The sequence below is a fragment of the Pecten maximus genome, chromosome 10 (assembly GCF_902652985.1).
Source record: "Pecten maximus chromosome 10, xPecMax1.1, whole genome shotgun sequence".
Lineage (NCBI taxonomy): Eukaryota > Metazoa > Mollusca > Bivalvia > Pectinida > Pectinidae > Pecten > Pecten maximus.
This window is the reverse complement of record NC_047024.1, coordinates 6,812,671-6,839,206: the sequence shown is the minus strand read 5'-3', so window position 1 is coordinate 6,839,206 and position 26,536 is coordinate 6,812,671. Positions and strand designations below refer to the sequence as shown.

The 26,536-nt window shown below is 34.4% G+C and overlaps 1 protein-coding gene across 5 annotated transcripts; it reads left to right on the top strand.

The window, feature by feature from the left end:
* The first annotated feature begins 1,028 nt into the window (after nucleotides 1–1,028).
* On the top strand, nucleotides 1,029–25,534 carry LOC117336258 (sulfotransferase family cytosolic 1B member 1-like). 5 transcript variants are annotated; one of them, XM_033896735.1, is made up of 8 exons: nucleotides 1,029–1,272; nucleotides 3,955–4,090; nucleotides 17,192–17,244; nucleotides 18,208–18,408; nucleotides 20,364–20,684; nucleotides 21,864–21,967; nucleotides 22,439–22,616; nucleotides 23,343–25,534. In XM_033896735.1, the coding sequence occupies exons 3-8, from the start codon at nucleotides 17,214–17,216 to the stop codon at nucleotides 23,456–23,458; spliced, it is 951 nt and encodes a 316-aa protein (XP_033752626.1). In that variant the 5' UTR covers nucleotides 1,029–1,272; nucleotides 3,955–4,090; nucleotides 17,192–17,213; the 3' UTR covers nucleotides 23,459–25,534. The 5 variants fall into 5 exon arrangements, with proteins under 5 accessions (XP_033752626.1, XP_033752629.1, XP_033752625.1 ...); XM_033896738.1 differs by lacking the exons at nucleotides 1,029–1,272; nucleotides 3,955–4,090 and adding an exon at nucleotides 14,306–14,429 and having other exon boundaries at nucleotides 23,343–23,436; nucleotides 23,694–25,534; XM_033896734.1 differs by lacking the exons at nucleotides 1,029–1,272; nucleotides 3,955–4,090 and adding an exon at nucleotides 14,306–14,429.
* The last annotated feature ends 1,002 nt before the right edge of the window (nucleotides 25,535–26,536 follow it).

Below are 26,536 nucleotides of genomic sequence, written 5' to 3'. Positions count from 1 at the left end.
CAAGGGTATTAGGGTATCCACTAAGACAAGAGTATTAGGGTATCCATTAAGACAAATATATTAGGGTATTTACTAAGACAAATATATTAAAGTATCCATTAAGACACAGAGTATTAGGGCATCTACTAAGACTAAGGGTATTAGGGTATCAATTAAGACAAGGGTATTAGGATATCTACTAAGACTAAGGGTATTAGGGTATTCAATAAGACAAGGGTATTAGAGTATCTATTAAGACAAAGGTATTAGGGTATTTACTAAGACAAATATATTAGGGTATCCACTAAGACAAGGGTATTAGGGTATTCAATAAGACAAAGGTATTAGGGTATCTATTAAGATAAAGGTATTAGGGTATTCACTAAGACAAAGGTATTAGGGTATTCACTAACACAAAGGTATTAGGATATCCACTAACACAAGGGTTTAGGATATCCACTAACACAAGGGTTTAGGATATCCACTAAGACAAGGGTTTAGGATATCCACGAAGACAAGGGTATTAGGGTATCCATTGAGACAAATTACCTTTCGGCGATATAACTTTCAATTTAAAAAAACCTATCCAAAGGACAGATTTTGCCAGGTCTTTAAGGCGGCCATCATCATATAGGAAACTGAAGCTGTAGTAGGCAGAGAGAAAAGAGAGAGTAATTTAGGCTAAATACAAGTGTAATGGGAAATTAAACTCGTTTAATAAAACAATATAACTGACGTGATGTAAGATCCTCTATACATGTGACAGAATAACATGTATATTTAATGCGACAGGTTCTAGTTTACAAGAACGTTAATTAGCCATGTTATAGAAGCCGAACAAACAGCTATATTTCATAACAACATTGCTCTACTCCACCGTCGACTGAGAAATCGTGTACAGCCAATGATCACTTGTGTGAAGACAAAAGTATCGACCAGTGTTGTTCTGGTGTGGTGCTATGATATATTCCATGTTGCTGACCAACAGCGGCCGATTGTTCATATCCTAGTTATCTTGACGAAAATTTGTCATCGACGATATTTTGACAAATATAGGTAACTAATACACGTGTAGAAATCGTTATAGCGGGAACACATGAGATATGAACCGATTTGTATTAAGACACATAGAAAATTACCTCGAAGATCCGAGTTAACAATTCATTATTATGTACATGTAGACATGTTGATAATGTTTGGTGTTCAGAAAGATATGCACGTGGAATATATTGTGGTATAAGGATGCTGCTGTAATCGTCATACAGTAGGTCTCCAAACAGCGTATAACTTAAGGTAAGTATAGACATGTATGGGTGATAATTGTAGCAAACCGTATACAGTTTTTAAGATGTAAGAAACAAGGTGTTCCTACAGTAGAAATGATTGAGTCGACAGAGCTTTGAACAACTATAACCAGACACGGAAGTGTTAAAACATCTAGTGATTCTGACACTTCTCAGTAACTAGGTCAGGGTCATCTTTACGATAATTATTTAGATCAATCAGTTTAAGTTGTGAAGGTATTCGGCACACTTAACTCAACTATTATATAAGGAAAAAAAGAAGACTGCAAAAGGAAGCTATAAGGAACCTTATCGTATGTTTGTTCGAAAGCGTTAGATAACAATGACAATGTTATATTCCACCATGACTAGGAGCATTGATTTATCGTAGCAGAGATAATCGGTTGTTTCTATCATAGCTATGATAATATGTCATCAAGACTTTATTTACCACAAAGACACAGTTTGCTTCTGCTACGACTAAAGAATCTATTTTAAACCATCAACTAGTCACTAATGTTTGTTTCTGTAACAGCTAATGAAAACACTTGTTTTTAGTATCATCACAAAGGAATGGTTTGTTTCTGTAACGGTGGAAATAATAACAATTGCTGTCGTCGGTGACTTTTTGTCATGTAGCGAATGGAAACATCCTGAAGTGTTCCACATGTGGTAGAAGACACATAATATTTCCGGGATTTATATTCGTAGTTCCATAGCAACAACGATAACAACGAAAGTTTATACACAACGAAAGTTTATTCACAACGAACGTCTATACACAATGAACGTTCATTTTATTTCATTTCATTTATTCCATTTCAACAAATTTTATTGACATGTGATGGTATCAGTCAAAAGGATTGAATAACAGGCCAAGTGGATCGTATAAATATAAATATTAAATGTATAAATTTACTATGAAATGAAAAAGTACATGTATAACAAACATTTAAGGGAAGTAACGCAAACATAAACATTCACACATCCTTCATACATTTTGATTATATAAACATGTATACATAGTATTTGATCATAAATTATTGAATATAAACCATATCTACAAGAATCAGTTATTGACAGGCATTGACCAAAAACAACGAACGTTTATACACAAGGAACGTTTTACATGTATGGTATAAAGTTGGTGTATTTTGCATGCCTTTAGAGCTTAGAGTCGTCCTTTATTGCGTTCTGACGAAGTAGTAGATGTTGTATCGACTTTGGGTTTGGATCTTACATTTGATGATTGACGAACTGGTACTCTGTACACCTTTCTATCTATATTTGTTTTAGATTTCGGTATATGATCTTTAGTCAATAAACGTACCAATTAGATTCATTTTCAGCTATGTTCAACGGAAATATCAATACACCTTAACGTTCCGGTTTACATTGGAAAAATAAAGCATTTTAATTAATCATCTAAGCTAGAACATGTCATATTTGTGAAATTGATTAAGGCAGTACATGTATGCCGATCAATATGAAATCAATACCTTTATCTAATAATGTAGTTTTTTTCTATCACACGGCGTCGAAACATTGGCCAAATGGCCTAATTATCAAGTAATATCAACAGATGCATTTCCTGCAAATTGTTCAAAAAACAACCCTCACTTAAAACCCAATTGAAATACTATACAATAAATTAAAATCAAATACAAGATTTTTATAGTAAAAGAGAGCAAATTTAACCCATGCTTTTAAACTTTTCTTGGTGAAAAAGGGGTATCCCTCGTTTTACATTAACACTTCTTCGACCAAATTATCTGCCACTTCTCTTTTCATTTAATTTCAGCGGAATAGAAGGTAAGCCATGTTTAACTATCGGCATTCTACCGTTCACTGCGTACTTGGTCGATACAGCGATACTATAATTGACCTGCTATTGGGTCAATATTTTAACTTTTAATTACGTATTGTATTTATAACAGTAGTCTATATCTTAAAACCTTGCAAATGCATATTTTTGTGTGTATTTTGCCCTCGTCTAATCGGTTAAGAGTTTGAATCATATTCTCATTATTTTATATCGGTACTCTTTGTTGTTTTATGTATTTTGCCCCCGTCTAATCGATTAAGAGTTTGAATTATCCTTTCGTTATTATGTAGGCATTCTTTTTTCCAACTCACAAAGTGCAATATATAATAAAAAAGTTCAAACCCCATTTAGATATTTTATATAATTCATATAACTCTTCCCCATCTCACTGAACATATAATGATATGTAAATTTTCTAACTAGCATGCGGCTGTGATGAGATGCTGTCATCTTCTTAACGTCCAAAACGATAACGAACTGCCTGATAGTTAAACGGTGCTGTCCTGTTTATACAGCCATGATATGATTTACAGATAAATATAACGATTTCCTCTCCAGACAGACTAAACTTCCGATATATGCTATAAAGAACATTCCATGGTCGCCTCCTATCGGTAACGGGAGATACCCAGCTAATTACAGCACCTTGTTAACATTCAAATTTATTCATTAGATTCGAGTCAAGCAGCGATGCTTTCTGATACCGACTTAGAGAAGCTAGTGTTTTAAGTAAGGCTATTTGAATAGTGACGACTTTCTCTCACGTTGGAGAAACATAGCTACAGAATCAGACTACCACCGCGCTGACAACCATAGACAGAAATTCGCCCAGCACTCCAGAAAATGTATGGATTTTTTATTTCATAGGGGACAGAAGAAACGTGAAGTGGTTCCTAAAAGAAGGTCGTTCATATCGGCAAGGGATATTTGGTGCAGTGTACTTACAATGAACATTTCCATGAGAACAGAATCGTACAGATTTCCATAGTAACCACTGTATTTGGTAAGTAAATGCTGCAACACAACTTCATCACTTGAACATGTTTGAAGTTTCAAACTAACTGCTTATAAAGAATAGCATTGCCAGAACTATTCGCAATGATCCGTACATAAAAAACGTCATAATTCGGCAGTAAGCAAATCAATCTAATGTTATACGATTCTCGTATCAACAGCTTTGACGGCTTGAGGTTAAAATATCCACACACCGTGTGGTATAATACTTAGTTTACAGGACTCCTTTTTAGGTTTACACGGAAACACATGAATTACGATGATTGATATATAGAGGTTCCCCAACGAGTGGAGAATGTTTATCATTTTTATCCAACTCGAGTTAGTTAATTTTCTAATTTTGAAAAGACACGAGCTTTAGCGAGTGTCTTTTCAAAATTAGAAAATTAACTAACTCGAGTTGGATAAAAATGATAAACAATCGTCACGAGTAGGGGAACTTGTTTATCCCATAACTTCTTTACTTACAAATGTAAGCATGTCAAGTTCAAATTCTCCCAACGTAGCAACTAAATTCCGTGAACCAAATCACTACGGGACAAAATATAGGTCGTTATGAACGAAAGCTTATCATCTATTTTAGATGCACGACTCATATCTTCTGTACTATATTTTTAAATGATATTATTTCACAAAACGAAATATAAGTTTGAAAGTCCTTGTATCTGTGTAATTTATTAATAGGTAACTTGTTTAAATAGCTCCGCTCGAAATATTAGAAGACGACACCGTCATCGCGAAGTTGAACGTCACCGCTGAATATTAGACTAATCATTGTCAGATTCAATTATCTGTCCTTTCCTGGATTTCGTAGGTATGCTATTACTGGTTATTGTGATGTTAAATGTTCATTCTGAGATTTATTCATTCAAGACATCGTGCATATCAACAAATATTTCGGAAACCGAGAGCTGGAGTGTTGAGCAATATAGGCCTAACAGTTATGTAGACCTAGTTTACGTTTGTCAGTGTGTTTACAAGAAATCTCGTCAGTTTAGTGACATGAGACAAATATTCCAAGATGATTTTTAAAGTTTTGTGTTTGGGATAAATATATTCGTAATAAAGGTAAGTGGAATGATAAGAAAACTTGTGTTTATTCGGTTTTTTTTTCCTGGTCCGTACCGAATGACACCCAACTAAAAGGGAAGCTGCCTAACAGCTACGTTAGATGGTGCGACCGTTTCATTCAAATGACTACGATTTAGAGACAGCGATTTAACCATTTTGTATTACATTTGTTCATTGTTTTGATAATTCAATCATTGCTATCGGGATCCACTGCATATCTAGAATCAAGGGGGGGGGGGGGGGGGGGGGGGGGGGGGGTCAGTTTTAATTTGCTACTTGTAGGCCTATAATCGATGCAATATCTCGCTTCCGTCGTCTATTTTACCATCAAATTATATTTCGTACGACTCAAACCCCAGATTAATCGACATTTCCATGAGGACACCCGGGGACCCCTCTCACCCAGTTTAATATGCTAATGTTGAGCACCAAAAAATCATCAAAACGTGTCCATGCTGATCTTTTGAAGACAGACGGCAAAAAAAAGAAGATAAGTGAGAGTAGTAAAAATAGTCCGTGGTCAAAGGCCAGAGGTTAGCCAATCAGATTCGTTGGAGGTCACAAATGACCAATCGGAGGCTTAGAAAGTGGTTACACACCGCGGTGTGTAAACAAAAACAATAACACACTGCTACGAATTTTATCACGTGCCATATCAGTTGTGAAACAAGCGTGGTTATGGGATAAATACTATTAGCAGACAAGATCATGTCCAAAAGGATTTCTGGAGGTGGTTATATTTGGTTTGTTCAGGTGTTTTGTAGCCGTTTTGCTAATGATTACTATATTTCCAGTTAATATCCGCGAATACTTGAAACTTTCGCTGCAGAGATAATGATAAAACTTATATAATTCGCACTAGATGCATTAGCTTTAAGGTTAATGTTACATACTCCAGAAACTCAGACAGTATTTAAGCATTGAACTGTTACCAAATGGTAGTATACAGTCGATATGAATACAATTTGGATGACAGATAAATAGAATGTCGCCCGTTAGGTTAGGGCGACATTCTATTTATCTGTCATCCAAATTGTATTCATATCGACTGTATACTACCATTTGGTAACAGTTCAATGCTTATATTTACATTCATAAAGATTTTTTATTTACTGTAAGTTATGAAGCGTTTAAATTTGCCGCTTACCCTATCACTGACGTCATCAAGTTCAAATACCGGAACAGCGAAATTTCCATAGTCCCTCATGACGTTATTAATAGCAAACACATAAAATGGTTTTTGCACATTTGGCTTTATTTTATATTTCATATACGTGTGTAACAGTAAGGTATCGTCAAATTGTTCACAATTACATAATTTCTGATTGTTTAAAATCGAAACCGTTTTTCTGCGCAATGATGTACGATTAACATTTAGAAGTGATGCGGCGTTGAACGGGCATTACACATGACAGACTCGATTCCTCGGAAACACTTATGTTTCTAGTATTGACTGGATTTACGTTATTTTCAGAAGAATAACAGCTCTTAATTCTTAATGAAAGTTGTCTTGATTGTAGGTGAAAACGATTCCAAGGATATTTCGTTCGAAACAGATTCCAATCTAACCGGTCACATCAGTGTCGCTAACTTAGCAGACGATTTCACAGGGGCTCGATTTTGTAAGGTAGGCTAGGCCTTTGTTTCAGTTACATACACAACCGGAAACTATATCGATACTCCCGATTTTTTTACGAGTTTTTTTTTTTTTTTTTTTATAAACTTGACTTTTAATGTTGTCGTGTCTTTCATTTCTGAAAATTCGGAAACGAGCCCTGTGAGTGTGACGACATTGATAATTTCGTATAGATCAAGAATGGCGCTTATAGTAATTTCGTGTTAACTACATTTTCAATAGTATTATAAAATTATACTCTCATAACCTGTGACGTTGCTTTATTTTTTGTTGTGGCTTCTGTTAATAAATGCTAGCATTCGAAAGCTCTCTAGGCCGAAAGTAACTGGCGGCCATTGTTTAACCTACAACATCTGGAGCTGTATTCCTCCACTGACCGAATCACTGTAAATTGTAGTATACAGTCTCATGAATACAATTTGGTTTACTAACGACATATAGGCAAATGCAACACAGAATGTAAATATAGCAGTATAATATACGATATACCCAGTCAGTATTATCAGTATGGTATACTGTATACCCGTCAGTATAATCAGTATTGTATACAGTATACCCAGTCAGTATAATCAGTATAGTAAACTGTATACCCGTCAGTATAATCAGTATGGTATACAGTATACCCGTCAGTATAATCAGTATGGTAAACTGTATACCCGTCAGTATAATCAGTATGGTATACAGTATACCCGTCAGTATAATCAGTATTGTATACAGTATACCCAGTCAGTATAATCAATATGGTATACAGTATACCCGTCAGTATTATCAGTATGGTACATACGGTATACCCGTCAGTATAATCAGTACGGTATACAGTATACCCCGTCAGTATAATCAGTATTGTATACAGTATACCCAGTCAGTATAATCAATATGGTATACAGTATACCCGACAGTATTATCAGTATGGTATACAGTATACCCCGTCAGTATAATCAGTATTGTATACAGTATACCCAGTCAGTATAATCAATATGGTATACAGTATACCCGTCAGTATTATAAGTATGGTATACAGTATACCCCGTCAGTATAATCAGTATTGTATACAGTATACCCGTCAGTATTATCAGTATGGTATACAGTATACCCCGTCAGTATTATCAGTATGGTATACAGTATACCCGTCAGTATTATAAGTATGGTATACTGTATACCCGTCAGTATTATCAGTATGGTATACAGTATACCCAGTCAGTATTATAAGTATGGTATACAGTATACCCGTCAGTATTATCAGTATGATATACAGTATACCCGTCAGTATTATAAGTATGGTATACTGTATACCCGTCAGTATTATCAGTATGGTATACAGTATACCCAGTCAGTATAATCAGTATGGTATACAGTATACCCGTCAGTATTATCAGTATGGTATACAGTATATCCCGTCAGTATTATCAGTATGGTATACAGTATACCCGTCAGTATTATAAGTATGGTATACTGTATACCCGTCAGTATTATCAGTATGGTATACAGTATACCCAGTCAGTATTATAAGTATGGTATACAGTATACCCGTCAGTATTATCAGTATGGTATACAGTATACCCCGTCAGTATTATCAGTATGGTATACAGTATACCCGTCAGTATTATCAGTATGGTATACAGTATACCCCGTCAGTATAATCAGTATTGTATACAGTATACCCAGTCAGTATTATAAGTATGGTATACAGTATACCCGTCAGTATTATCAGTATGGTATACAGTATACCCCGTCAGTATAATCAGTATTGTATACAGTATACCCAGTCAGTATAATCAATATGGTATACAGTATACCCGTCAGTATTATCAGTATGGTATACAGTATACCTAGTCAGTATAATCAGTATGTTACAGTATACCAAGTCAGTATAATCATTATGGTATACAGTATACCTAGTCAGTATAATCAGTATGTCACAGTATACCAAGTCAGTATAATCAGTATGTTACAGTATACCCAGTCAGTATTATCAGTATGGTATACAGTATACCAAGTCAGTATTATCAGTATACCCAGTCAGTATTATCAGTATTGTCAGTATGGTATACAGTATACCTAGTCAGTATAATCAGTATGTTACAGTATACCAAGTCAGTATAATCAGTATGGTATACAGTATACCTAGTCAGTATAATCAGTATGGTATACAGTATACCCACTCAGTATAATCAGTATGGTATACATTATACCCAGTTAGTATAATCAATATGGTATACAGTATACCCGTCAGTATTATCAGTATGGTATACTGTATACCCGTCAGTATAATCAGTATTGTAAACAGCATACCCAGTCAGCATTATCAGTATTGTATACTGTATACCCAGTCAGTATAATCAATATGGTATACAGTATACCCGTCAGTATTATCAGTATGGTATACAGTATACCCAGTCAGCATTATCAGTATTGTATACAGTATACCCAGTCAGTATTATCAGTATTGTCAGTATGGTATACAGTAAACCAAGTCAGTACAATCAGTATGGTATACAGTATACCAAGTCAGTATAATCAGTATGTTACAGTATACCTAGTCAGTATAATCAATATGTTACAGTATACCAAGTCAGTACAATTAGTATGTCACAGTATACCAAGTCAGTATAATCAGTATGTCACAGTATACCAAGTCAGTACAATGAGTATGTCACAGTATACCAAGTCAGTATGTCACAGTATGTCACAGTATACCAAGTCAGTACAATGAGTATGTCACAGTATACACAGTCAGTATTATCAGTATGGTATACAGCATACCAAGTCAGTATTATCAGTATGGTATACCGTATACCAAATCAGTATAATCAGTACGTCACAGTATACCCAGTCAGTATTATCAGTATTGTCAGTATGGTATACAGTATACCTAGTCAGTATAATCAGTATGTTACAGTATACCAAGTCAGTAATAATCAGTATGGTATACAGTATACCTAGTCAGTATAATCAGTATGGTATACAGTATACCCAGTCAGTATTATCAGTATGTTACAGTATACCCAGTCAGTATTATCAGTATGGTATACAGTATACCAAGTCAGTATAATCAGTATGTCACAGCATACCAAGTCAGTATAATCAGTATGTCACAGTATACCAAGTCAGTACAATTAGTATGGTATACAGTATACCCACTCAGTATAATCCGTGTGGTATACAGTATACCAGTCAGTATAATCAGTATGGTATACAGTATACCAAGTCAGTATAATCAGTATGTCACAGTATACCAAGTCAGTATAATCAGTATGTCACAGTATATCAAGTCAGTATAATCAGTATGTTACAGTATACCAAGTCAGTATAATCAGTATGGTATACAGTATACCAAGTAAGTATAATCAGTATGTCACAGTATACCCAGTCAGTATAATCAGTATGTCATAGTATACCAAGTCAGTATAATCAGTATGGTATACAGTATACCAAGTCAGTATAATCAGTATGGTAAACAGTATACCCAGTCAGTATTATCAGTATGTTACAGTATACCCAGTCAGTATTATCAGTATGGTATACAGTATACCAAGTAAGTATAATCAGTATGTCACAGTATACCCAGTCAGTATAATCAGTATGTCACAGTATACCAAGTCAGTATAATCAGTATGGTATACAGTATACCAAGTAAGTATAATCAGTACGTCACAGTATACCAAGTCAGTATAATCAGTATGGTATACAGTATACCAAGTCAGTATAATCAGTATGGTATACAGTATACCAAGTCAGTATAATCAGTATGTTACAGTATACCAAGTCAGTATAATCAGTATGGTATACAGTATACCAAGTAAGTATAATCAGTATGTTACAGTATACCAAGTCAGTATAATCAGTATGGTATACAGTATACCAAGTCAGTATAATCAGTATGGTATACAGTATACCAAGTAAGTATAATCAGTATGTTACAGTATACCCAGTTAGTATAATCAGTATGGTATACAGTATACCAAGTCAGTATTATCAGTATGGTATAAAGTTATTATTGCCGTTTCGATTCTATATCATCATGTGATTATAACATAATTATTCATTAAAACATTATGACATAATCTCACCGTTTTTGTAATTTAAGTTAATGGTAAACGTCCTATGAAGGCTTGTTAACAGGCAAACCAAGGTACAGTACTTTTATATAACTTAGAAATAGACGCAGCGGATGTCAAAACATGAATCAAACAGAATCACCATACAGCTGTTTTGTGTTTCTATGACCCCTGGTTATCCATGGGGCACCATACAGCTGTATATTTCTTCTGGGGCTCGAAAGTGATTTTATAGGCAACATACAACTGGATTGATCTTCTGGGACCCCTCAGTGATTTAGGGACATCGTAAATCTGTCTTCTTGGGACTCTCCAATGATACCAGAGGCATCATACAGCTGTATTGTCCTAAGATTCGTCAGTGATGATGCTAGGGATATCATACACATATTTCGTCCTTATAGGATTTGTCAGTGATGCTAGTGGTATTATACAGCTGTTTCGTCCTTTTGGGACTCGTCAGTGATGATGCTAGGGACATCATACAGCCGTTTCTTCCTTCCGGGGAACTCAGAAGTGATTTTAGGGACATGATACAGCTGTTTTGTCCTTTTGGGACTCAGCTGTGCTAGGAAGTTTAAGTGTGAAATGCATAATAGATTTATTCCATAAAATCAGAAAATCTTGTCATTGGATGATTTTTATTTGAGCTTATGTCTCTTATCAATTTAGACATGACGAACAGCGATGACAACCTTAGGGGACTAAAAAGCAACCAGAATGGCTTGGGTAGCAGTGTACAGTAAAAATGCCCAATTCTGAAAAATATGGCACATGTTTTTAGATATGTAAACATTGCCAGTTAACCCTACATATTACCTCTAATGAAGTATATATATTTGTAATCTGTACAACATTTGCAATTTTAATACAGCTCTGAAGGATAAGTAAACTGATATTTTCTGTGATTTTTAGAGCTGTGAATACCATGGTAACAGCTTAAAAAATGCTCAAAAATTGCAAAATATGAAACCTATTTGAAATTAAATATCTCTATCCCAAAGACAGAATTAATCTTGTTTTGACATATGTTGTAAATTAAGTTTTCCTACTATCTTACCTTTTCGGTGGGCATCCATTTTTCGCTGTAGGCAAAACTAAATTTCCTGTGTAAACACACTTTCGGAAAATCAGGAAATTTAAAATCCTGAACCAATTTATTAATTTTTGTTTTAACAAATGTGAAGCCTGCATGTACTACTTCATACTGAATATACCAATATATATAGTGTACATTTATTTTTTCATTTTTTATGCATATCATAATACAGGAATTATTTGCTTAACAAAAAATCGCCCATGGCCAGACTGTCCTACTGTAGTGTGCTACCTTAGTACCAAAAAAGGATTTCACAAACACAAAAAAGTTTATAATAGGAAATTGGTTTCAAAAATACGGTACTAAGTGAACGACACATGAAATTGTATCAAAATTATTTTTATCTCGTGATCACACCTGATACATTTGTTATCATCTGATGATAACGAGTTGATCGTTTTAAGTAACGACCTGTAATATGTGAATGATTAACTTATGAGATACTAAGTAAATTATTAAGTATAACAACCCTACGTCTAACCATAACGACTCTCCTAATCAGAAATATTTCAATTGAATAACCATATGATTGTATAGACATGTTTGACTGTACATTGTATGGGTGTCATATAGATTGGAATAACACTGATCTTACGTATGTATATTTATAACATATTGCTGTTATGTACCCTTTACCTAAATGATGTAATATAAAAATAAAACTGTATTTTGAATGTCCACATTTTCGGAAAAACGTACGAAAGATATAGAAAATGGTGTATGTGAAATGAAAGATATGACCTCATTGTGAAAAATTACATTTCCCTGTGTGCTGTGAAGTCAGACAAAGTTTGATGCTTGTTTGTATGTCTAGTGTTTAGTTGGCATCACTCTAGTTCTCATTTTGAGAATGTGACTTGACCTTGATTTGATCTAGATTCTTCAGAAACACCGTGCATTATTCACTTCGTCTTTTTTCAAGGATATCCATGAAAAACGGATTTTTCTTCTCATTTTGCCCCCGGTTTATCCAAACTGGATTAGTATTACGATACTGTTATGATGTCGGTATTTTGTTTTCTCTATATTCAGACATTTTTTTTATGATAGCGACTTATGAAGGCAATGTTTAGTGGTTCATTTAGTTATTTATTTGGGTAGTATAAATTATGGTTATTTTTTCCAACGATGTGTAATCACTTGATAAAAAAAAACAAGATGTCTATGTAACGTATCAGTTTTAGCAATACAGATTTATTTGAGTTCATTTTACACAGCAAGAATTTGGCAGCCAGATATTCAATTAATAGCTGAATATATGCGACAATTCAAATAGGTTTCACTAACGATTTTACCAGTCAAAGCATTGACTCTATCTACAGTAATTCTAACAACTCTGACATACATATCAACACTTTATACTGTCATTGTTGATTTCTATTCGACTGTCCTACCTATCAAGTGAAAATGAACGAGTAACGATGTCAACCCTTTGTAGAGTTGCATGTTTCGGGTTTATGTTTTTCAGCGTAAATAATAAATCATTTCCCGATTATAGAACAGAGAGAAATAGGCTTTCAGGAAACACACATTCCCAATTAACCCTATTTTCGGAAAGTGATATAAACAGCAGACAGATCAATAGCAATGCAATTTAGGAAAAGTCAGAGAGAATTCCTACCACAACACTTTATTTGATAACACCGCTACTGTGTAGCTCCTTGCGTCATTGTTGGAGGATTTATAGCAAGTCGTCACGACGAAAATAAGTTTAAGACTATAATTTGATAATAATAATCAAAACAAAATATGTGTGAATCCGCGAATTTTCAGCCTCGATAATTAAATAAAAGGTGAGTATTTCATCACTTAGTTATAGACTGTAAACTATCTGCAACTGATGTATTACGGCTTGCATCAACATACCTATATGTTACATCGTATACATGATGGTTAACCCTGGTATCTTAATAACGAACCGGAAATCTGTAATACACCATATATATATATATATAAGTTGTCTTCCTTCGTCATTTGTGTTGCTATATTAAGTTATATAAGTTATATATATATATTTTAGCACAATGCATCATATACACTATGTGTTGGTGATCCGAAGATATAGATTTGAATTTCCTGTCGTGGTTGTACCGTGAGAAATCTATATATATATATATATATAAGTTAAAAAGTTTAAGGTGAACCTTACGGACGAAAAATATGCTGTGTCGTGTTTTTTATTCTTTTTAAATGTATATATATATATATATATAGTTCGAGGCCCGGTCAGGGCACGAGTCAAAAAGTTGTCTTCCTTCGTCATTTGTGTTTCTAAGCTATATATATATATATATATATACGTCTGTGTACTGGCTTCACGGTGTGGACGCCAGAGGATAATACACTGTGAGGTATGTCAGTGACCTTTACCGGCAGTTAGAGACGTATGTAGCACATGTGTTTTTCTTGTGAGTCTTGTTATTGATCGTAGGTAAACATAGCTGACGGAAGCATTTCTAACCCGGTAAGTATAGAGGTCTTACAGTCAACATATACATTCATATCTTCTATACTTCCAACGTCTAGAAGTTTTATATGGTGTATTTCTTTAATTTTGTCGTATTTAGAATGTTTGTGTAAATAAGGTCAATGTTATTTATATCTCTAAGTTTGACCATGAAACTTTCGCTCTAGGTAGGTAAGCATGCGGTATATATGTAAATAGCTTTAAAAACGCATTTATATTTAATTTTTCCAGGAACACTGCACTAATCAGACACACGGATGTTTACACATTGACACGATAAATAGTCGTAGAAGGTCACAGTACGTCACAGCGCGCACTATGAACACAACAACAATAACTTTATCTTATATATACTTGACCTACCTTGTTATCTCTTACGATGTCGACTGTTTATCCCTTACGAACGACTTCACTATGTCAACTTCATGGGACCTGCACGAACATCAATTGATTTTCCTTGATATTTTTGAAAACTGTTTTATGATGTTGACCCATTGAATAACTTCAACTGTGCAAAAGACAAAGTGACAGCACTTTGAATATGACTTAATGATGTAGAGTGATAAAGCTGAGAGGAATTAAAAATGTGGAAATCCAGACGGGAAGACGAGGAAACAAAACACATTACATTATATAAGGGGTATAAATTAAACAACCAGTGTTTTCTCTTTTCATCTCTATTATACTTTATCTATTGTCACAACAGCAAAAGGAAGTGATCGTAAGAGGCGACTAAATTTGGACTTTTTTTCTCTTCTAGTAGTTTTGTTTCATTACTTTGGCTCTTTTTATTTGCTTCTAGTCTCTCTGGCATTTTGGACATTGAATTGTGGAACTGGTTGTTTCACTCACAAGGAAAATTGGCTATCCTTGATGCTCGTTTGACTGTCAGCACGGAATCGGATAAATAAGCAACATAAGTGTCAGTAAGATGGACACAGGAAACCGGCAATGCTCCGGCGATATCATATTTTAGTAAAATGATACTTAATTTGCTGCATTCAACTCAGCACTTTCCTCGGTATCTTTTAATGACCTTAATCTGGCAAAAGAACGTTGAACAATCTAGCCAATGTGCAACATGCTATACCGAGCATAATGGGGTGTGTTTGATACATATCGCCATGATAACGAACCCGTGATTCTAAATCAAAATAAAAAAATCGAGAGCAAAATACGGACAATAAATATCGATTTCCATGGATACCTTTAAAAACGTCAATGAAACCATGAGTTACCAAGGGCAAGCGTCTTCTGCTTCATCGGCGACACTCACAATGTAAATACAGGTCAAATAAAGGTCAAATAAGGTCAAATAAAGATCAAGTCACATTCTCAAAATGAGAACTAGAATGGTGACAACTGAACCACTAGACATAACAACTACCAAACACGGCTGACTTCATATCCACGTAAGGAATGTGTCCAAACAAGATCATGGTGTCTATCATAAAACTTTCCTGTGGTCATTATCATCCAATGATTCTTCAGTATTATAGTCGTTCCAAATTCCTGAATTCGATTTTTGCTTATTGATATGCCAAGTAGATCGGTTGTCGCCACCCTAACTGGGATTTGAGATTGTGACTTACATGTAAGCCGGATTTGACATTTAAATATGGAGTTTGTCATCATTGAAGTAGAAGACGCTTGCAGTTCCGGAGCGCCTGGTCATATTATCCTTGCTCTCTTACAGGAGTCTCTATGCAATTATATATTTTTGGTCATATTTTGCCCTCGTTAAATTGATTTTAAGTTTGAGTTACGTCTTTTGAATGTATGCAAACAATTAAGAAACATTATGTATCAGTTTGACCTCCCAGACGTACGTACAAGACAAGATGACTAGGAATCGGTGTTAGGGGAAAATACAGTGATACACACTTTAATATGACTATAAAATCAATAAACAGTAAAGTGATTCACAGCTAGCCTTGTAAAGGAAACAAACAGGAAACGATAATGATTAGCAACCAGACCAGATGCTATTTACATCAGCAAATGACATTTATTACGGGCGTTCTCGTGGTATAATAATCTTTTGTATTGTACAGGGACAGAAAATCTGCCTACAGCTATGGCTGTTTATGACAAGTTCCGCTATTCTGTCGTCTAACACGTTTTCACTGGTAATAATGTTTTTCTATATCCCTTTATTACGTGTAGGCATGGTTGGGATGTGAGCGTACACGCAAATGTACTATAATTAGAGATTCGCTGAAACGACATCTCGCAAGGGGCGGTAGTATAAAATCACATATTTTTTGTTTGTTTTGGTTTGTTTTCGGTAAGATATCAAATGTTATTGAATCTTTAAAAGTAAATAATTAAATTGATTAAATCGCATCTTTTCGATAGAAGATTTACATTGGTAGGGCGATTACGATTTCGTAGCTTTCATTCATGATCTTTAACATTGGTACTTAGGCACGACTGCAGACTCCTCGAAAGACGAATCTTACCCATTGGCATTGTTGTGTATACTGTATATATTAGTACATTGTGCCTTGCATATTGACATTTCTTATCGGATTATGCATATCGATATATACATATAATACCAACGTAAATAGATACAGTAAGTTATCCGTCTATAAATGATCATAGCTGTTGATCCTTGATAAAATACAACGTCAAAACCTGACATGTATCCAACTTAATGGAAACAGATATCAAAATTACCCGGATGATGACGCTCACATTAACAGTAAACTGTGGTGTTATTAACATACATTTATAGGAACTATTTCTGTCCACAGGTGTTCCAGCAAAGGATACAAAATGGCGGATGCTGGGAATGTATATAAATCAGGTTTGTTCAGTGTTTTGCTCATTTTACGACTTAATCGATTTAAGTTCCTCATAATGTGTTGTGTTAGCTGATATATATTTGTACAGATTATGTTTTCTAATAATTAAAAATTGCTCTTAGAACAAAGCAAAGAATACTGGCAATAAAATCGTTACTCAAAAAGATAAGAAAAAGGGGGAAACTATGCACCAAAATATAGTTTCACGGAGAAAAAGACCAGGGGTTCCGGAAGGTAAACGCCTTCTGCGTCATCGATATAAACATGATCAAATCCCGATATATGATGTATTGTCTTCATTATGGTAAGATTGTACTCTCACCAAATCACCAGGCATATCAGCATGTGTCGAACATGTCTTCGTGAACTTCATATCGCAAAAGGAAATATATTATTTCCCATTGAGGTGACGATGTCGACAATGAATGTTTATCATGGTTTGCATCAACCTGCGTCCCCACACGTGCTGGTTAGTTATGTATTTTTCATAGAAATGGAAAAATAACAAGAGGAAAAGTAAAATCTAATGATTAACCGGTAATGAGAAGGATTGCAATACTGTAAGCTATTAAGCTAGTATATCGTCTTTGATAAGCAAACTTTTTAAGCATTCTTGATCTTCTCCTGGGTATAAAGTAAGCCGTCATCGTTTTTGAAAACAGATAATATGATAGCTTATGCATACAAGGAACAAATAATAAAATATTTTATCTGCAGGAGCATCTTCGTACATATGATGTAGATTCTGCTTTTTTACATCGCGGTGAAGAAACATAGACTTTTTATGTTCATTTCAGATGTAATGCAATGAGTAGAACGTGTTTTAGTTTAATGTTAAAAACCGGTGCATTTGTTTATGCAGTCCACTTCCAAAAACTACGGGCAATACACAAGTCATGTTAGTGTTATATAATATACATTACCAAACATTTCAAAATGCATTTAGTTACATTGATTTTTTTTAGATGAAATAAAAGACAGTGACGTCACACGGTACACTGATGACGCAGGGAATACCATTGAATACGTAGAACATGACGGTTTAAACCAGCCTCTTTATGAGCTAAAGCTTGGCGCTGTTCCCGACTTCCGGTCCAATATCAAGCGGATACAAGGGATGCCATGTCGGGAGAGCGACGTGTTTATATGTGCATATCCTAAAGCAGGTAATACTTGTTATACATCGAACATATAAAACTGAAAATGATTATATCGTCGGATACATACTTCTTCCTGCAGTATTGTTAGTTAATGTTGGTTTGGCCAAGTTTAATGTATCTGAATTCCCTTCGCAATTAAGGTGTTTTAGTCCCCAACACCTAACGAGTGCTAGAAGTACGGAACTGTGGTTAATGCAATTTATATACAATATTAGGCATATGCTGTGTCTTATATTAAGATCATATTGAAAGGTGCAAGTTATTGTTTTTTAATCTTTCGAATGCTTTTAATGTAAGCTCTGGACTTCCCTTGGTGTGTCGTTACTATGTTTGGAATGTTTACCTTTTTCGGTTAATCAATAGCAAATAAATAAACAAATAAACAGATAAATAAATTGACTGATAGGATTGATACATACCCTCATCTATATTTCTGATTTTTGTTCCTGTCCGATTCCCCCGATTTCCCATCTGTTTTTTTTTTTCAAACTGTTGACCCCAGCATAACTGATGAGGTATAACGTTCATATGGTGGCATACGATGTATACATTATTGAATTTATTTCAAATGTAGCTCTCACTTACATTAAGTGTAATATGATACAGAATATTATACTAATTAATGAATTAATTCACGTCATATAGTTACAGCTGTTCCATCATCATAGGCTTCCCTTGTTACTCCAGTAGTCAGACCAATATATCAAAGTTCGAGTATCTGGTCGCCTCCAATGATCGCTTTAGGCCCTTAGCATCACCGACGAGTTCTAAATATGACGAAACAGCTGAATGATGCAGTTTAATTCATATTGGTTCCACTGTTTTATTTCATTCGAAATATACTTAATGTTCTTTTGAAATGAAATGCTGAAAAAAATATCTAAATCTATTGAATTATTGGTCTTTTGCACCTTCCCGTCCATATACTGACATGTCATTTGACCTATTTCGAGTGTTGTGGTCGAATCCTATTCTTACTTTAGGCCTTTATCATCAATGACGAGCTCTAGAAGGAGGATCACAATGGTAAATCACAGCGTTGTCTCCACAATTATTACTTATTATCTAGAACTAAGTTGATCACCATGATTGTGTTCATTCCAAGAAAACGTTCTATTGCTCAATCGTTTAGCATCTTATCTTTTTTTGTTAACCTTGAATCTTAACTGCGCAGCTGAAACGTCTACCGTAAACCTCGAATCTAACCTGTCCAGATAAAACGTCTACCGTAAACCACGAATCTAAACTGTCCAGCTAACATGTCTACTGTAAACCTCGAATCTAAACTGTCCAGCTAACATGTCTACTGTAAACCTCGAATCTAAACTGTCCAGCTAACATGTCTACTGTAAACCTCGAATCTAAACTGTCCAGTTAACATGTCTACTGTAAACCTCGAATCTAAACTGTCCAGCTAACATGTCTACTGTAAACCTCGAATCTAAACTGTCCAGCTAACATGTCTACTGTAAACCTCGAATCTAAACTGTCCAGCTAACACGTCTACCGTAAACCTCGAATCTAAACTGTCCAGCTAACATATACTGTAGACCTCGAATCTAACCTGCCTAATTAACACGTCTACTGTAAACCACGAATCTAAACTGTCCAATTAACACCTTTACTGTAAACCACGAATCTAAACTGCCCAATTAACACGTCTACTGTAAACTTTGGAATTGAAATGTCCAGCTTACACGTGAACTGTTAATCTGGCATCTAACCTGTCCAACAGCTAACACGTCTACTGTAAATTTCGAATCTAACCTGTTCAGCAAACACGTCTATTGTAAAATTTGGATATAAACTATCCAGCTAATACGTCTGGTGTTAACCTCGAATCTGACCTGTCCACTAGCCAACACGTTTACTGTAAATCTCGAGTATAAACTATCCAGCTAACATGTCTATTGTAAAACTCCCCTTTATGTTCTTACTATTGCTTTACTTTTTTCTCATAGGAACACACTGGGTATGGGAGATAACTCGCATGCTTGTGAAAGGAACAACGGAATACGAGAAAGAATCTAAAGAAACAGTCACGAATGAGTTCCACCTACCACAGGAGTTCGAAGCCATTCCATCACCACGAGTTTTCAATACACATCTGCCATTTCGTCATTTACCCAAAGACATAGCAAATAAAAGATGTAAAATGATATTTATACAAAGAAATCCGAAAGATGTAGCCGTCTCTTTCTACAACCACACTAAAAACTTCGACTACCTCTTCTACAATGGCGACTGGGAACATTACCTTAAATTGTTCTTGTCTGAAAAAAGTAAGGCTGCATACCATCATTCATTGTTTTGTTCATCGCTTTGGATAACTTGTGTCAGATAAAGAGTACGTAGAGACATTTTGTTCGGTGTGTCAGATTAATGAAATAAATGCAAAAAATTGTCATTGAAGAGAAAAACCCACCTGATAAAGCTATATCCTATTAATTCTATACTACAGAAGTACTGGTGTGCTAACTGCTCGTTACTGGTCGATCTACAGATTATTTAAATGTGTTAATTACATAGCACATATATCTGTATAGATTGGTTTATTAAAATCATACTTTAAGGATAGAATGCTTTATCATTGAACTGTTATGAAGGTTTGGTTTTGTATTGTTTAACATCCTGTAAACATCTATGGTCCCCCATGTGTACGAAAGGCATGCGTGTGGTGAATTTGTTTTGGGAGACTGTGGTATGTTTGTTTTTATCTCCTTGTGATAGCGGGACTGATGCCGACTTTATAGTGTTACCCTATTGAATTATAATATTAAAGACACCCAGCAGGACATTCCACCCGGTCACATTATACTGACAAAGGGCGAACCAGTCGTCTCACTTCCCAAAATGCTGAGCGCTAAGCAGGGGGAGCAACTACCATTGTACAGTATCCAAAGCATTTCTCACAGGGACGAACACTCAACTAAAGGTCAAAAATAAGGCAGTTTAATAGGAGACATTAGGAAGAAGAAAATATTTAAAAAGAAGAAAAAGATATAAGATCCCAAATTTAGTCGCCTCTTACGATTAAACATGCCATGGTTTTCATTCTCAAACGGATGTTCTGTACTCTGTTCCATTTTGACATTATAAGGATATTTTCTTGACATTATCTTGGGAAAGAGCCCTAAACTAATGATGTTATAATGATTTTTCAGGTTAATTATGATAACAAGGGCTATAAGTCCTTTCTTGAGCGTTGTTTCAGTGTTACAAACAGTTTGTTTTTTGGCTTATTATTAACTATTCTGTCTGTTACGGCAATTTTGAAATGTGCAAGTGTGATTGTCATCTTTTTTGCGTAATTCAATCCCTTCTACAGGAAAGTAAAAAAAACATGTCGATTATGGTGGCACGTTTCATTTATTATTCCTGATCAATTTGATATTGTATTTCAGTATTTACAATTAGTAAATTAGTAATCAGTAAATATATTTCCAGCCTTATCTTTACAGTATTCTACCAAGGCTGGTTTAAGTACACGACGGAGTGGGAGGCTGTGATGGCAGACAACCCTCATATAGACTTTCTCACGTTATATTATGAGGACATGACCAAGGTTAGTGTGATATAACATGTAGAATTTCTCACGTTATATTATGAGGACATGACCAAGGTTAGTGTGATATAACATAGAGAATTTCTCACGTTATATTATGAGGACATGACCAAGGTGTGATATAACATGTAGAATTTCTCACGTTATATTATGAGGACATGACCAAGGTTAGTGTGATATAAGATGTAGGCATAATAATGAATAATTCTATACATTTGATGACGTTTAATGATGGAGTAATTTAGTCGCCCTTACGTAGCTCGCTTTTACACAAGTTATTGAACACATTAATCATTAAACTAAAAAAACTACTGCCATAGAGAAGTTGAGTAGATAAAATCGGATGACACTGTCAATACTGTGTACATTATATAACACAAGCTTATAACCAGCGTAAAGATCTGCATTGGCAATTCATCATTTTTCTTCTGTGGTGATTTAATTCTTGCTTTATTTACATTTCTTAATCAGGATCCTCTGAGCGAAATCGCGAAAATTGGAACATTTCTAGACGTTCATTACGATGATAAATTTGTGTCTGCAATCGCAGAAAAATGCAGTTTTAAAAACCTTAAGACCGCAAACGTTTCCAAGGAATACACCTTCAGTAACAACCAGCAAATAGATGTCGGGCTCATGTTTCGTAAAGGTATAGTATTGTCATATGTTTGGTATTTTCAAATTAACGTTGGTTAATCTCGTTAGTTCAGACACTAAGAAGTAACACTAAAAGTCTTGATTTTTGATATCTTGCATTTAGTATCTTGCTTTAAAGATTTCTTCCCATAAACTGTGGACTAATACATTACTGTCCATTTGATAGAAATCACGGTATATTGTTTTGTTCTTTAACGAAGAGATTCACCACATTCCAATTGTGTTATGGAGTTCTGATATGAACATCCATTTTGATAACTGTTCATTTTAGTTTACTTTACTTTTTAGTTTCCGAGATTAACTATTTGAATTAGATTAATTCTGTATATGTGGAATACAATAACAGTATTTACGTTAAGTTAACAACATATAAATATTAATGTTGACCCTAATTATAGTGCAGAATATGAATTAGCGAAACCATGATTTCATAATTTATTGTTGTATATCAATTATCCTCATCATTAAAAATAAACTAAGGAATACTTTTCACAATATCACATTATCATTTCAACATATAGGAATAATTTGTATTCCTTTATCCGTTTTCTCGGAATATTTGTAAAACAGTAGCTACAAATTACAGCATATAAAAACAATGTATAGCATATTCGTAAAATAGATAGATAGTTTGATTATCACAGTGACCAAAGAGTTTGTTTGTTTGTTTTTTTTTATTAATTTTCGGACTTGACGATATTGTGTTGCTTTTAATCAGGTAAAGTTGGAGACTGGAAGAACTGGTTCACGGTGTCACAAAGCGAGGAGTTCGACAAGGTGTTCTGCAATAAGATGAAGGATTCCCAATTCCAGTATGCCTTTTCAGTAGTATAAAGATTTATTTCATAGCAATAAAGAATTCCAGCTGAAGTATGATATATTGACTGCAATCATTAATGTTTTGACAATTTTACACATTGACTTATTTTTGAAAAACATTGAGATTGTATGTATAATACATGAGGGATACTGTACTATGAAGCAGCCGTTATTTCGTTTTGATACACAAAAGCCTTTCCACTTAGGTCATGAGTTAATAAGCGCACCTGTTTTATTTTCTATGTTACAGGGATGGTAATCTTTAACAGCGCAAGGTTTCTCAGTTTTTATCTACAACAGCATACATACCTATGGATTGTTGTCAATTAATGTATATATCTACAACAGCATACATACCTATGGATTGTTGTTTGACTGTAGGTAACAGATATTGTGAGACCATTCTGAAACCAGCTATTTTGTTAAAGTATACTATTTTTTTATGAACACAACTTCCTTTTGTGGTGTTTATGGTACCATAAGATATGTCAGAGAGATCAATTAAAAACTGCGTTCCTATTGAGATTCCTTTATCAAAATCCCTGAATAGGCGTTTATCCATTATGCTATTAGTAATAACAAAACTTATTTATTGTAAATTTTGATGTTTATTACAATGGAAATGAAGTATGGCGATATGATAGAGAGATGCCATATGTTTGAGAAGGCATGCTACAAGGAACTGTTTAATGCCTGCTGGTGTAGATAATCCAGTAATGAACAAATGACTGGCATATGGTAAATGTAACATTTCAGTAATAAAAAACTACTTGACTTCTGCATGACATCCCTGTGTATATCTTGGTGAGGGTAATATATTATATATATATATATACAATAAAAAAGTTATTTGATCCTTACGGACGGAATAATAATTTTAAAACAAAACAACTTAACAACGTTCTCTTAGCGCTTTCTCTCCATCTTGGGAGTTCTTCATATATATATATAGGAGAAAGCCGCATGTTTAATCCGATTGATTTGTGCGATATAAATAGGAAGGGAACCCTCATGTATTATTCAGAGATTTGTGTGATATAAATAGGAAGGTAATCCTAATGTATTATTCAGAGATTTGTGTGATATAAATAGGAAGGGAACCCTCATGTATTATTCAGAGATTTGTGTGATATAAATAGGAAGGGAACCCTCATGTATTATGCAGAGATTTGTGTGATATAAATATTAGAGAATCATCATGAAATTTTATCTATCAATGTCGAACCTCTGTATCGGCTGCATGTGAGATTAAGGCAAAATCCTGCTCAAAATAATGTAAGCAATTTCCATATTTTCTCCATTCATAGAAATTGAGAAAACAACATGTCCTGAATAATTTCGAGGTGATCATGTTGGGACCATATCATGAAACAATGTTTCATATCTAGATAGATATTTTAGCAAAGTTAGCCAAATCAATCATCAAATAGTACGTAATTATAATCCAAAGTACTATCGTCCTGCCATCAGTATTATAGTAATAAGTATCAATCAATCAATCAATCAATCAAGCAATCAAGCCAGCAAGCAAACAATCAAACAACGTGATGCCAAGTCCATATGCTATGGCCAGCGTTAATCTATACATGATAGCCATAGTGTTCTGCGTGAGCGTTCTTCACTGGGAGATACCTATTCTGTAAAAAAGGGTTGATGTTAGGGAGCGGGAGATTTGTATTAGGTTCTGGCATTGAATGCTAATGATAAATGTATGTTTACTGTAGTATTGGCTATATATCAATATAGTAAGATAGCATGTGATATTTTATTACCATATTTGGTATTGTTCAATCAAATACATTAATTTATTTGGTACGTATAGCTTTAATGTTTTAAATTGAATGTTTAAGTATTATATGCCCTGAACATTGTTCAAACGAGAAGTAGATGAGAGTAGGGATCAATTACATGAATATGTTTTATAAACAATAAATGTTGTCATGATCCTATTATCGTATACAACTGTAGTATCCAGGTGTGTAGAAGTTGATAACGAGTATGATGTTAATATGTCTACCTATCTATTAAATGGTGCTGTGTATTTGTGGTTTAACAGTGATGTTTTAATAGTATCAATAAAATTTAACCTTACGGCAGTGTACTGTTAGTTTGTGAGTCTAACATGAACGACAGCTGTCAGTTGTGATATGTGATACATGGCAAAACACTAAATACAAGCTGAAAAAGTGTTCTGACTTAAATTACAAGACAAACTACTAATAGGTAACACCCTCAGTGTCACGTGTAGTCCTAATACAATCTCGGGTCAACAGTCTTTCCGCACAACCTAATTCTGCTACAAATTCTTTTTATTTTCCACTTTTTCCAATCATTTGCCCTGCCTCCATTCTTATTTTATTGAAATGTTGTGTGAAGAAAAAGAAATATTTGGATATTCTTCATCTAAAATTTTGATGTATGATACAGTGATACGTCATATGTTGGTTGAAATTAAAAGTCACCGTCTACCAAGTTATCATCAAAATGACGTTAGAAATTCATATTGTAAAAAAAGATTTAAATTCCTCAAATAAATTCAACGGAAATAATGAAAATATTATAAAATTGTTAATATCAAGCCCTTTTACTCAAGACAATTACTTAAACAAAATTTAAATGGTAAAATTATATAGCAAAATTAGAATGTGCGGAAAGACTTTTGACCCGACAGTGTACAGTCTTGTATATCGAGTTACGTGGGAATAAACCTTGTCAGTATAAAACATATTTTCGTCCTATCTTAGATATAAAGTATAGAAAGTTCGAGTGTGGTGTTTACTTCTTTACATCACGGGATCATCTTCTGTGTATATATTGTAAACTTTAAGTATGTGGCCATATCGACAACACGTAACCCAGACAATATCTTAAAATCTAAGTATGTGGCCATAGCGGCAACACGAAACCCTGACAATTTCGTAAAATCTAAGTATGTAGACATATCGACAACACGTAACCCAGACAATATCATACACTCTCAGTATGTGGCCATATCGACAACACGTAACCCAGACAATATCATACACTCTAAGTATGTGTCCATGTCGACAACATGTAACCCAGACAATATCTTACACTCTAAGTATGTGTCCA

Bases quoted from the DNA above. Each gene is read 5' to 3' on its own strand.
- LOC117336258 (XM_033896735.1), top strand. From the start codon at position 17,214: ATGGCGGATGCTGGGAATGTATATAAATCAG. The intron at 17,245-18,207 runs GTTTGTTCAGTG...GATTTTTTTTAG, and splicing joins TGGGAATGTATATAAATCAG to ATGAAATAAAAGACAGTGAC. The intron at 21,968-22,438 runs GTTAGTGTGATA...TTTCTTAATCAG, and splicing joins ATTATGAGGACATGACCAAG to GATCCTCTGAGCGAAATCGC.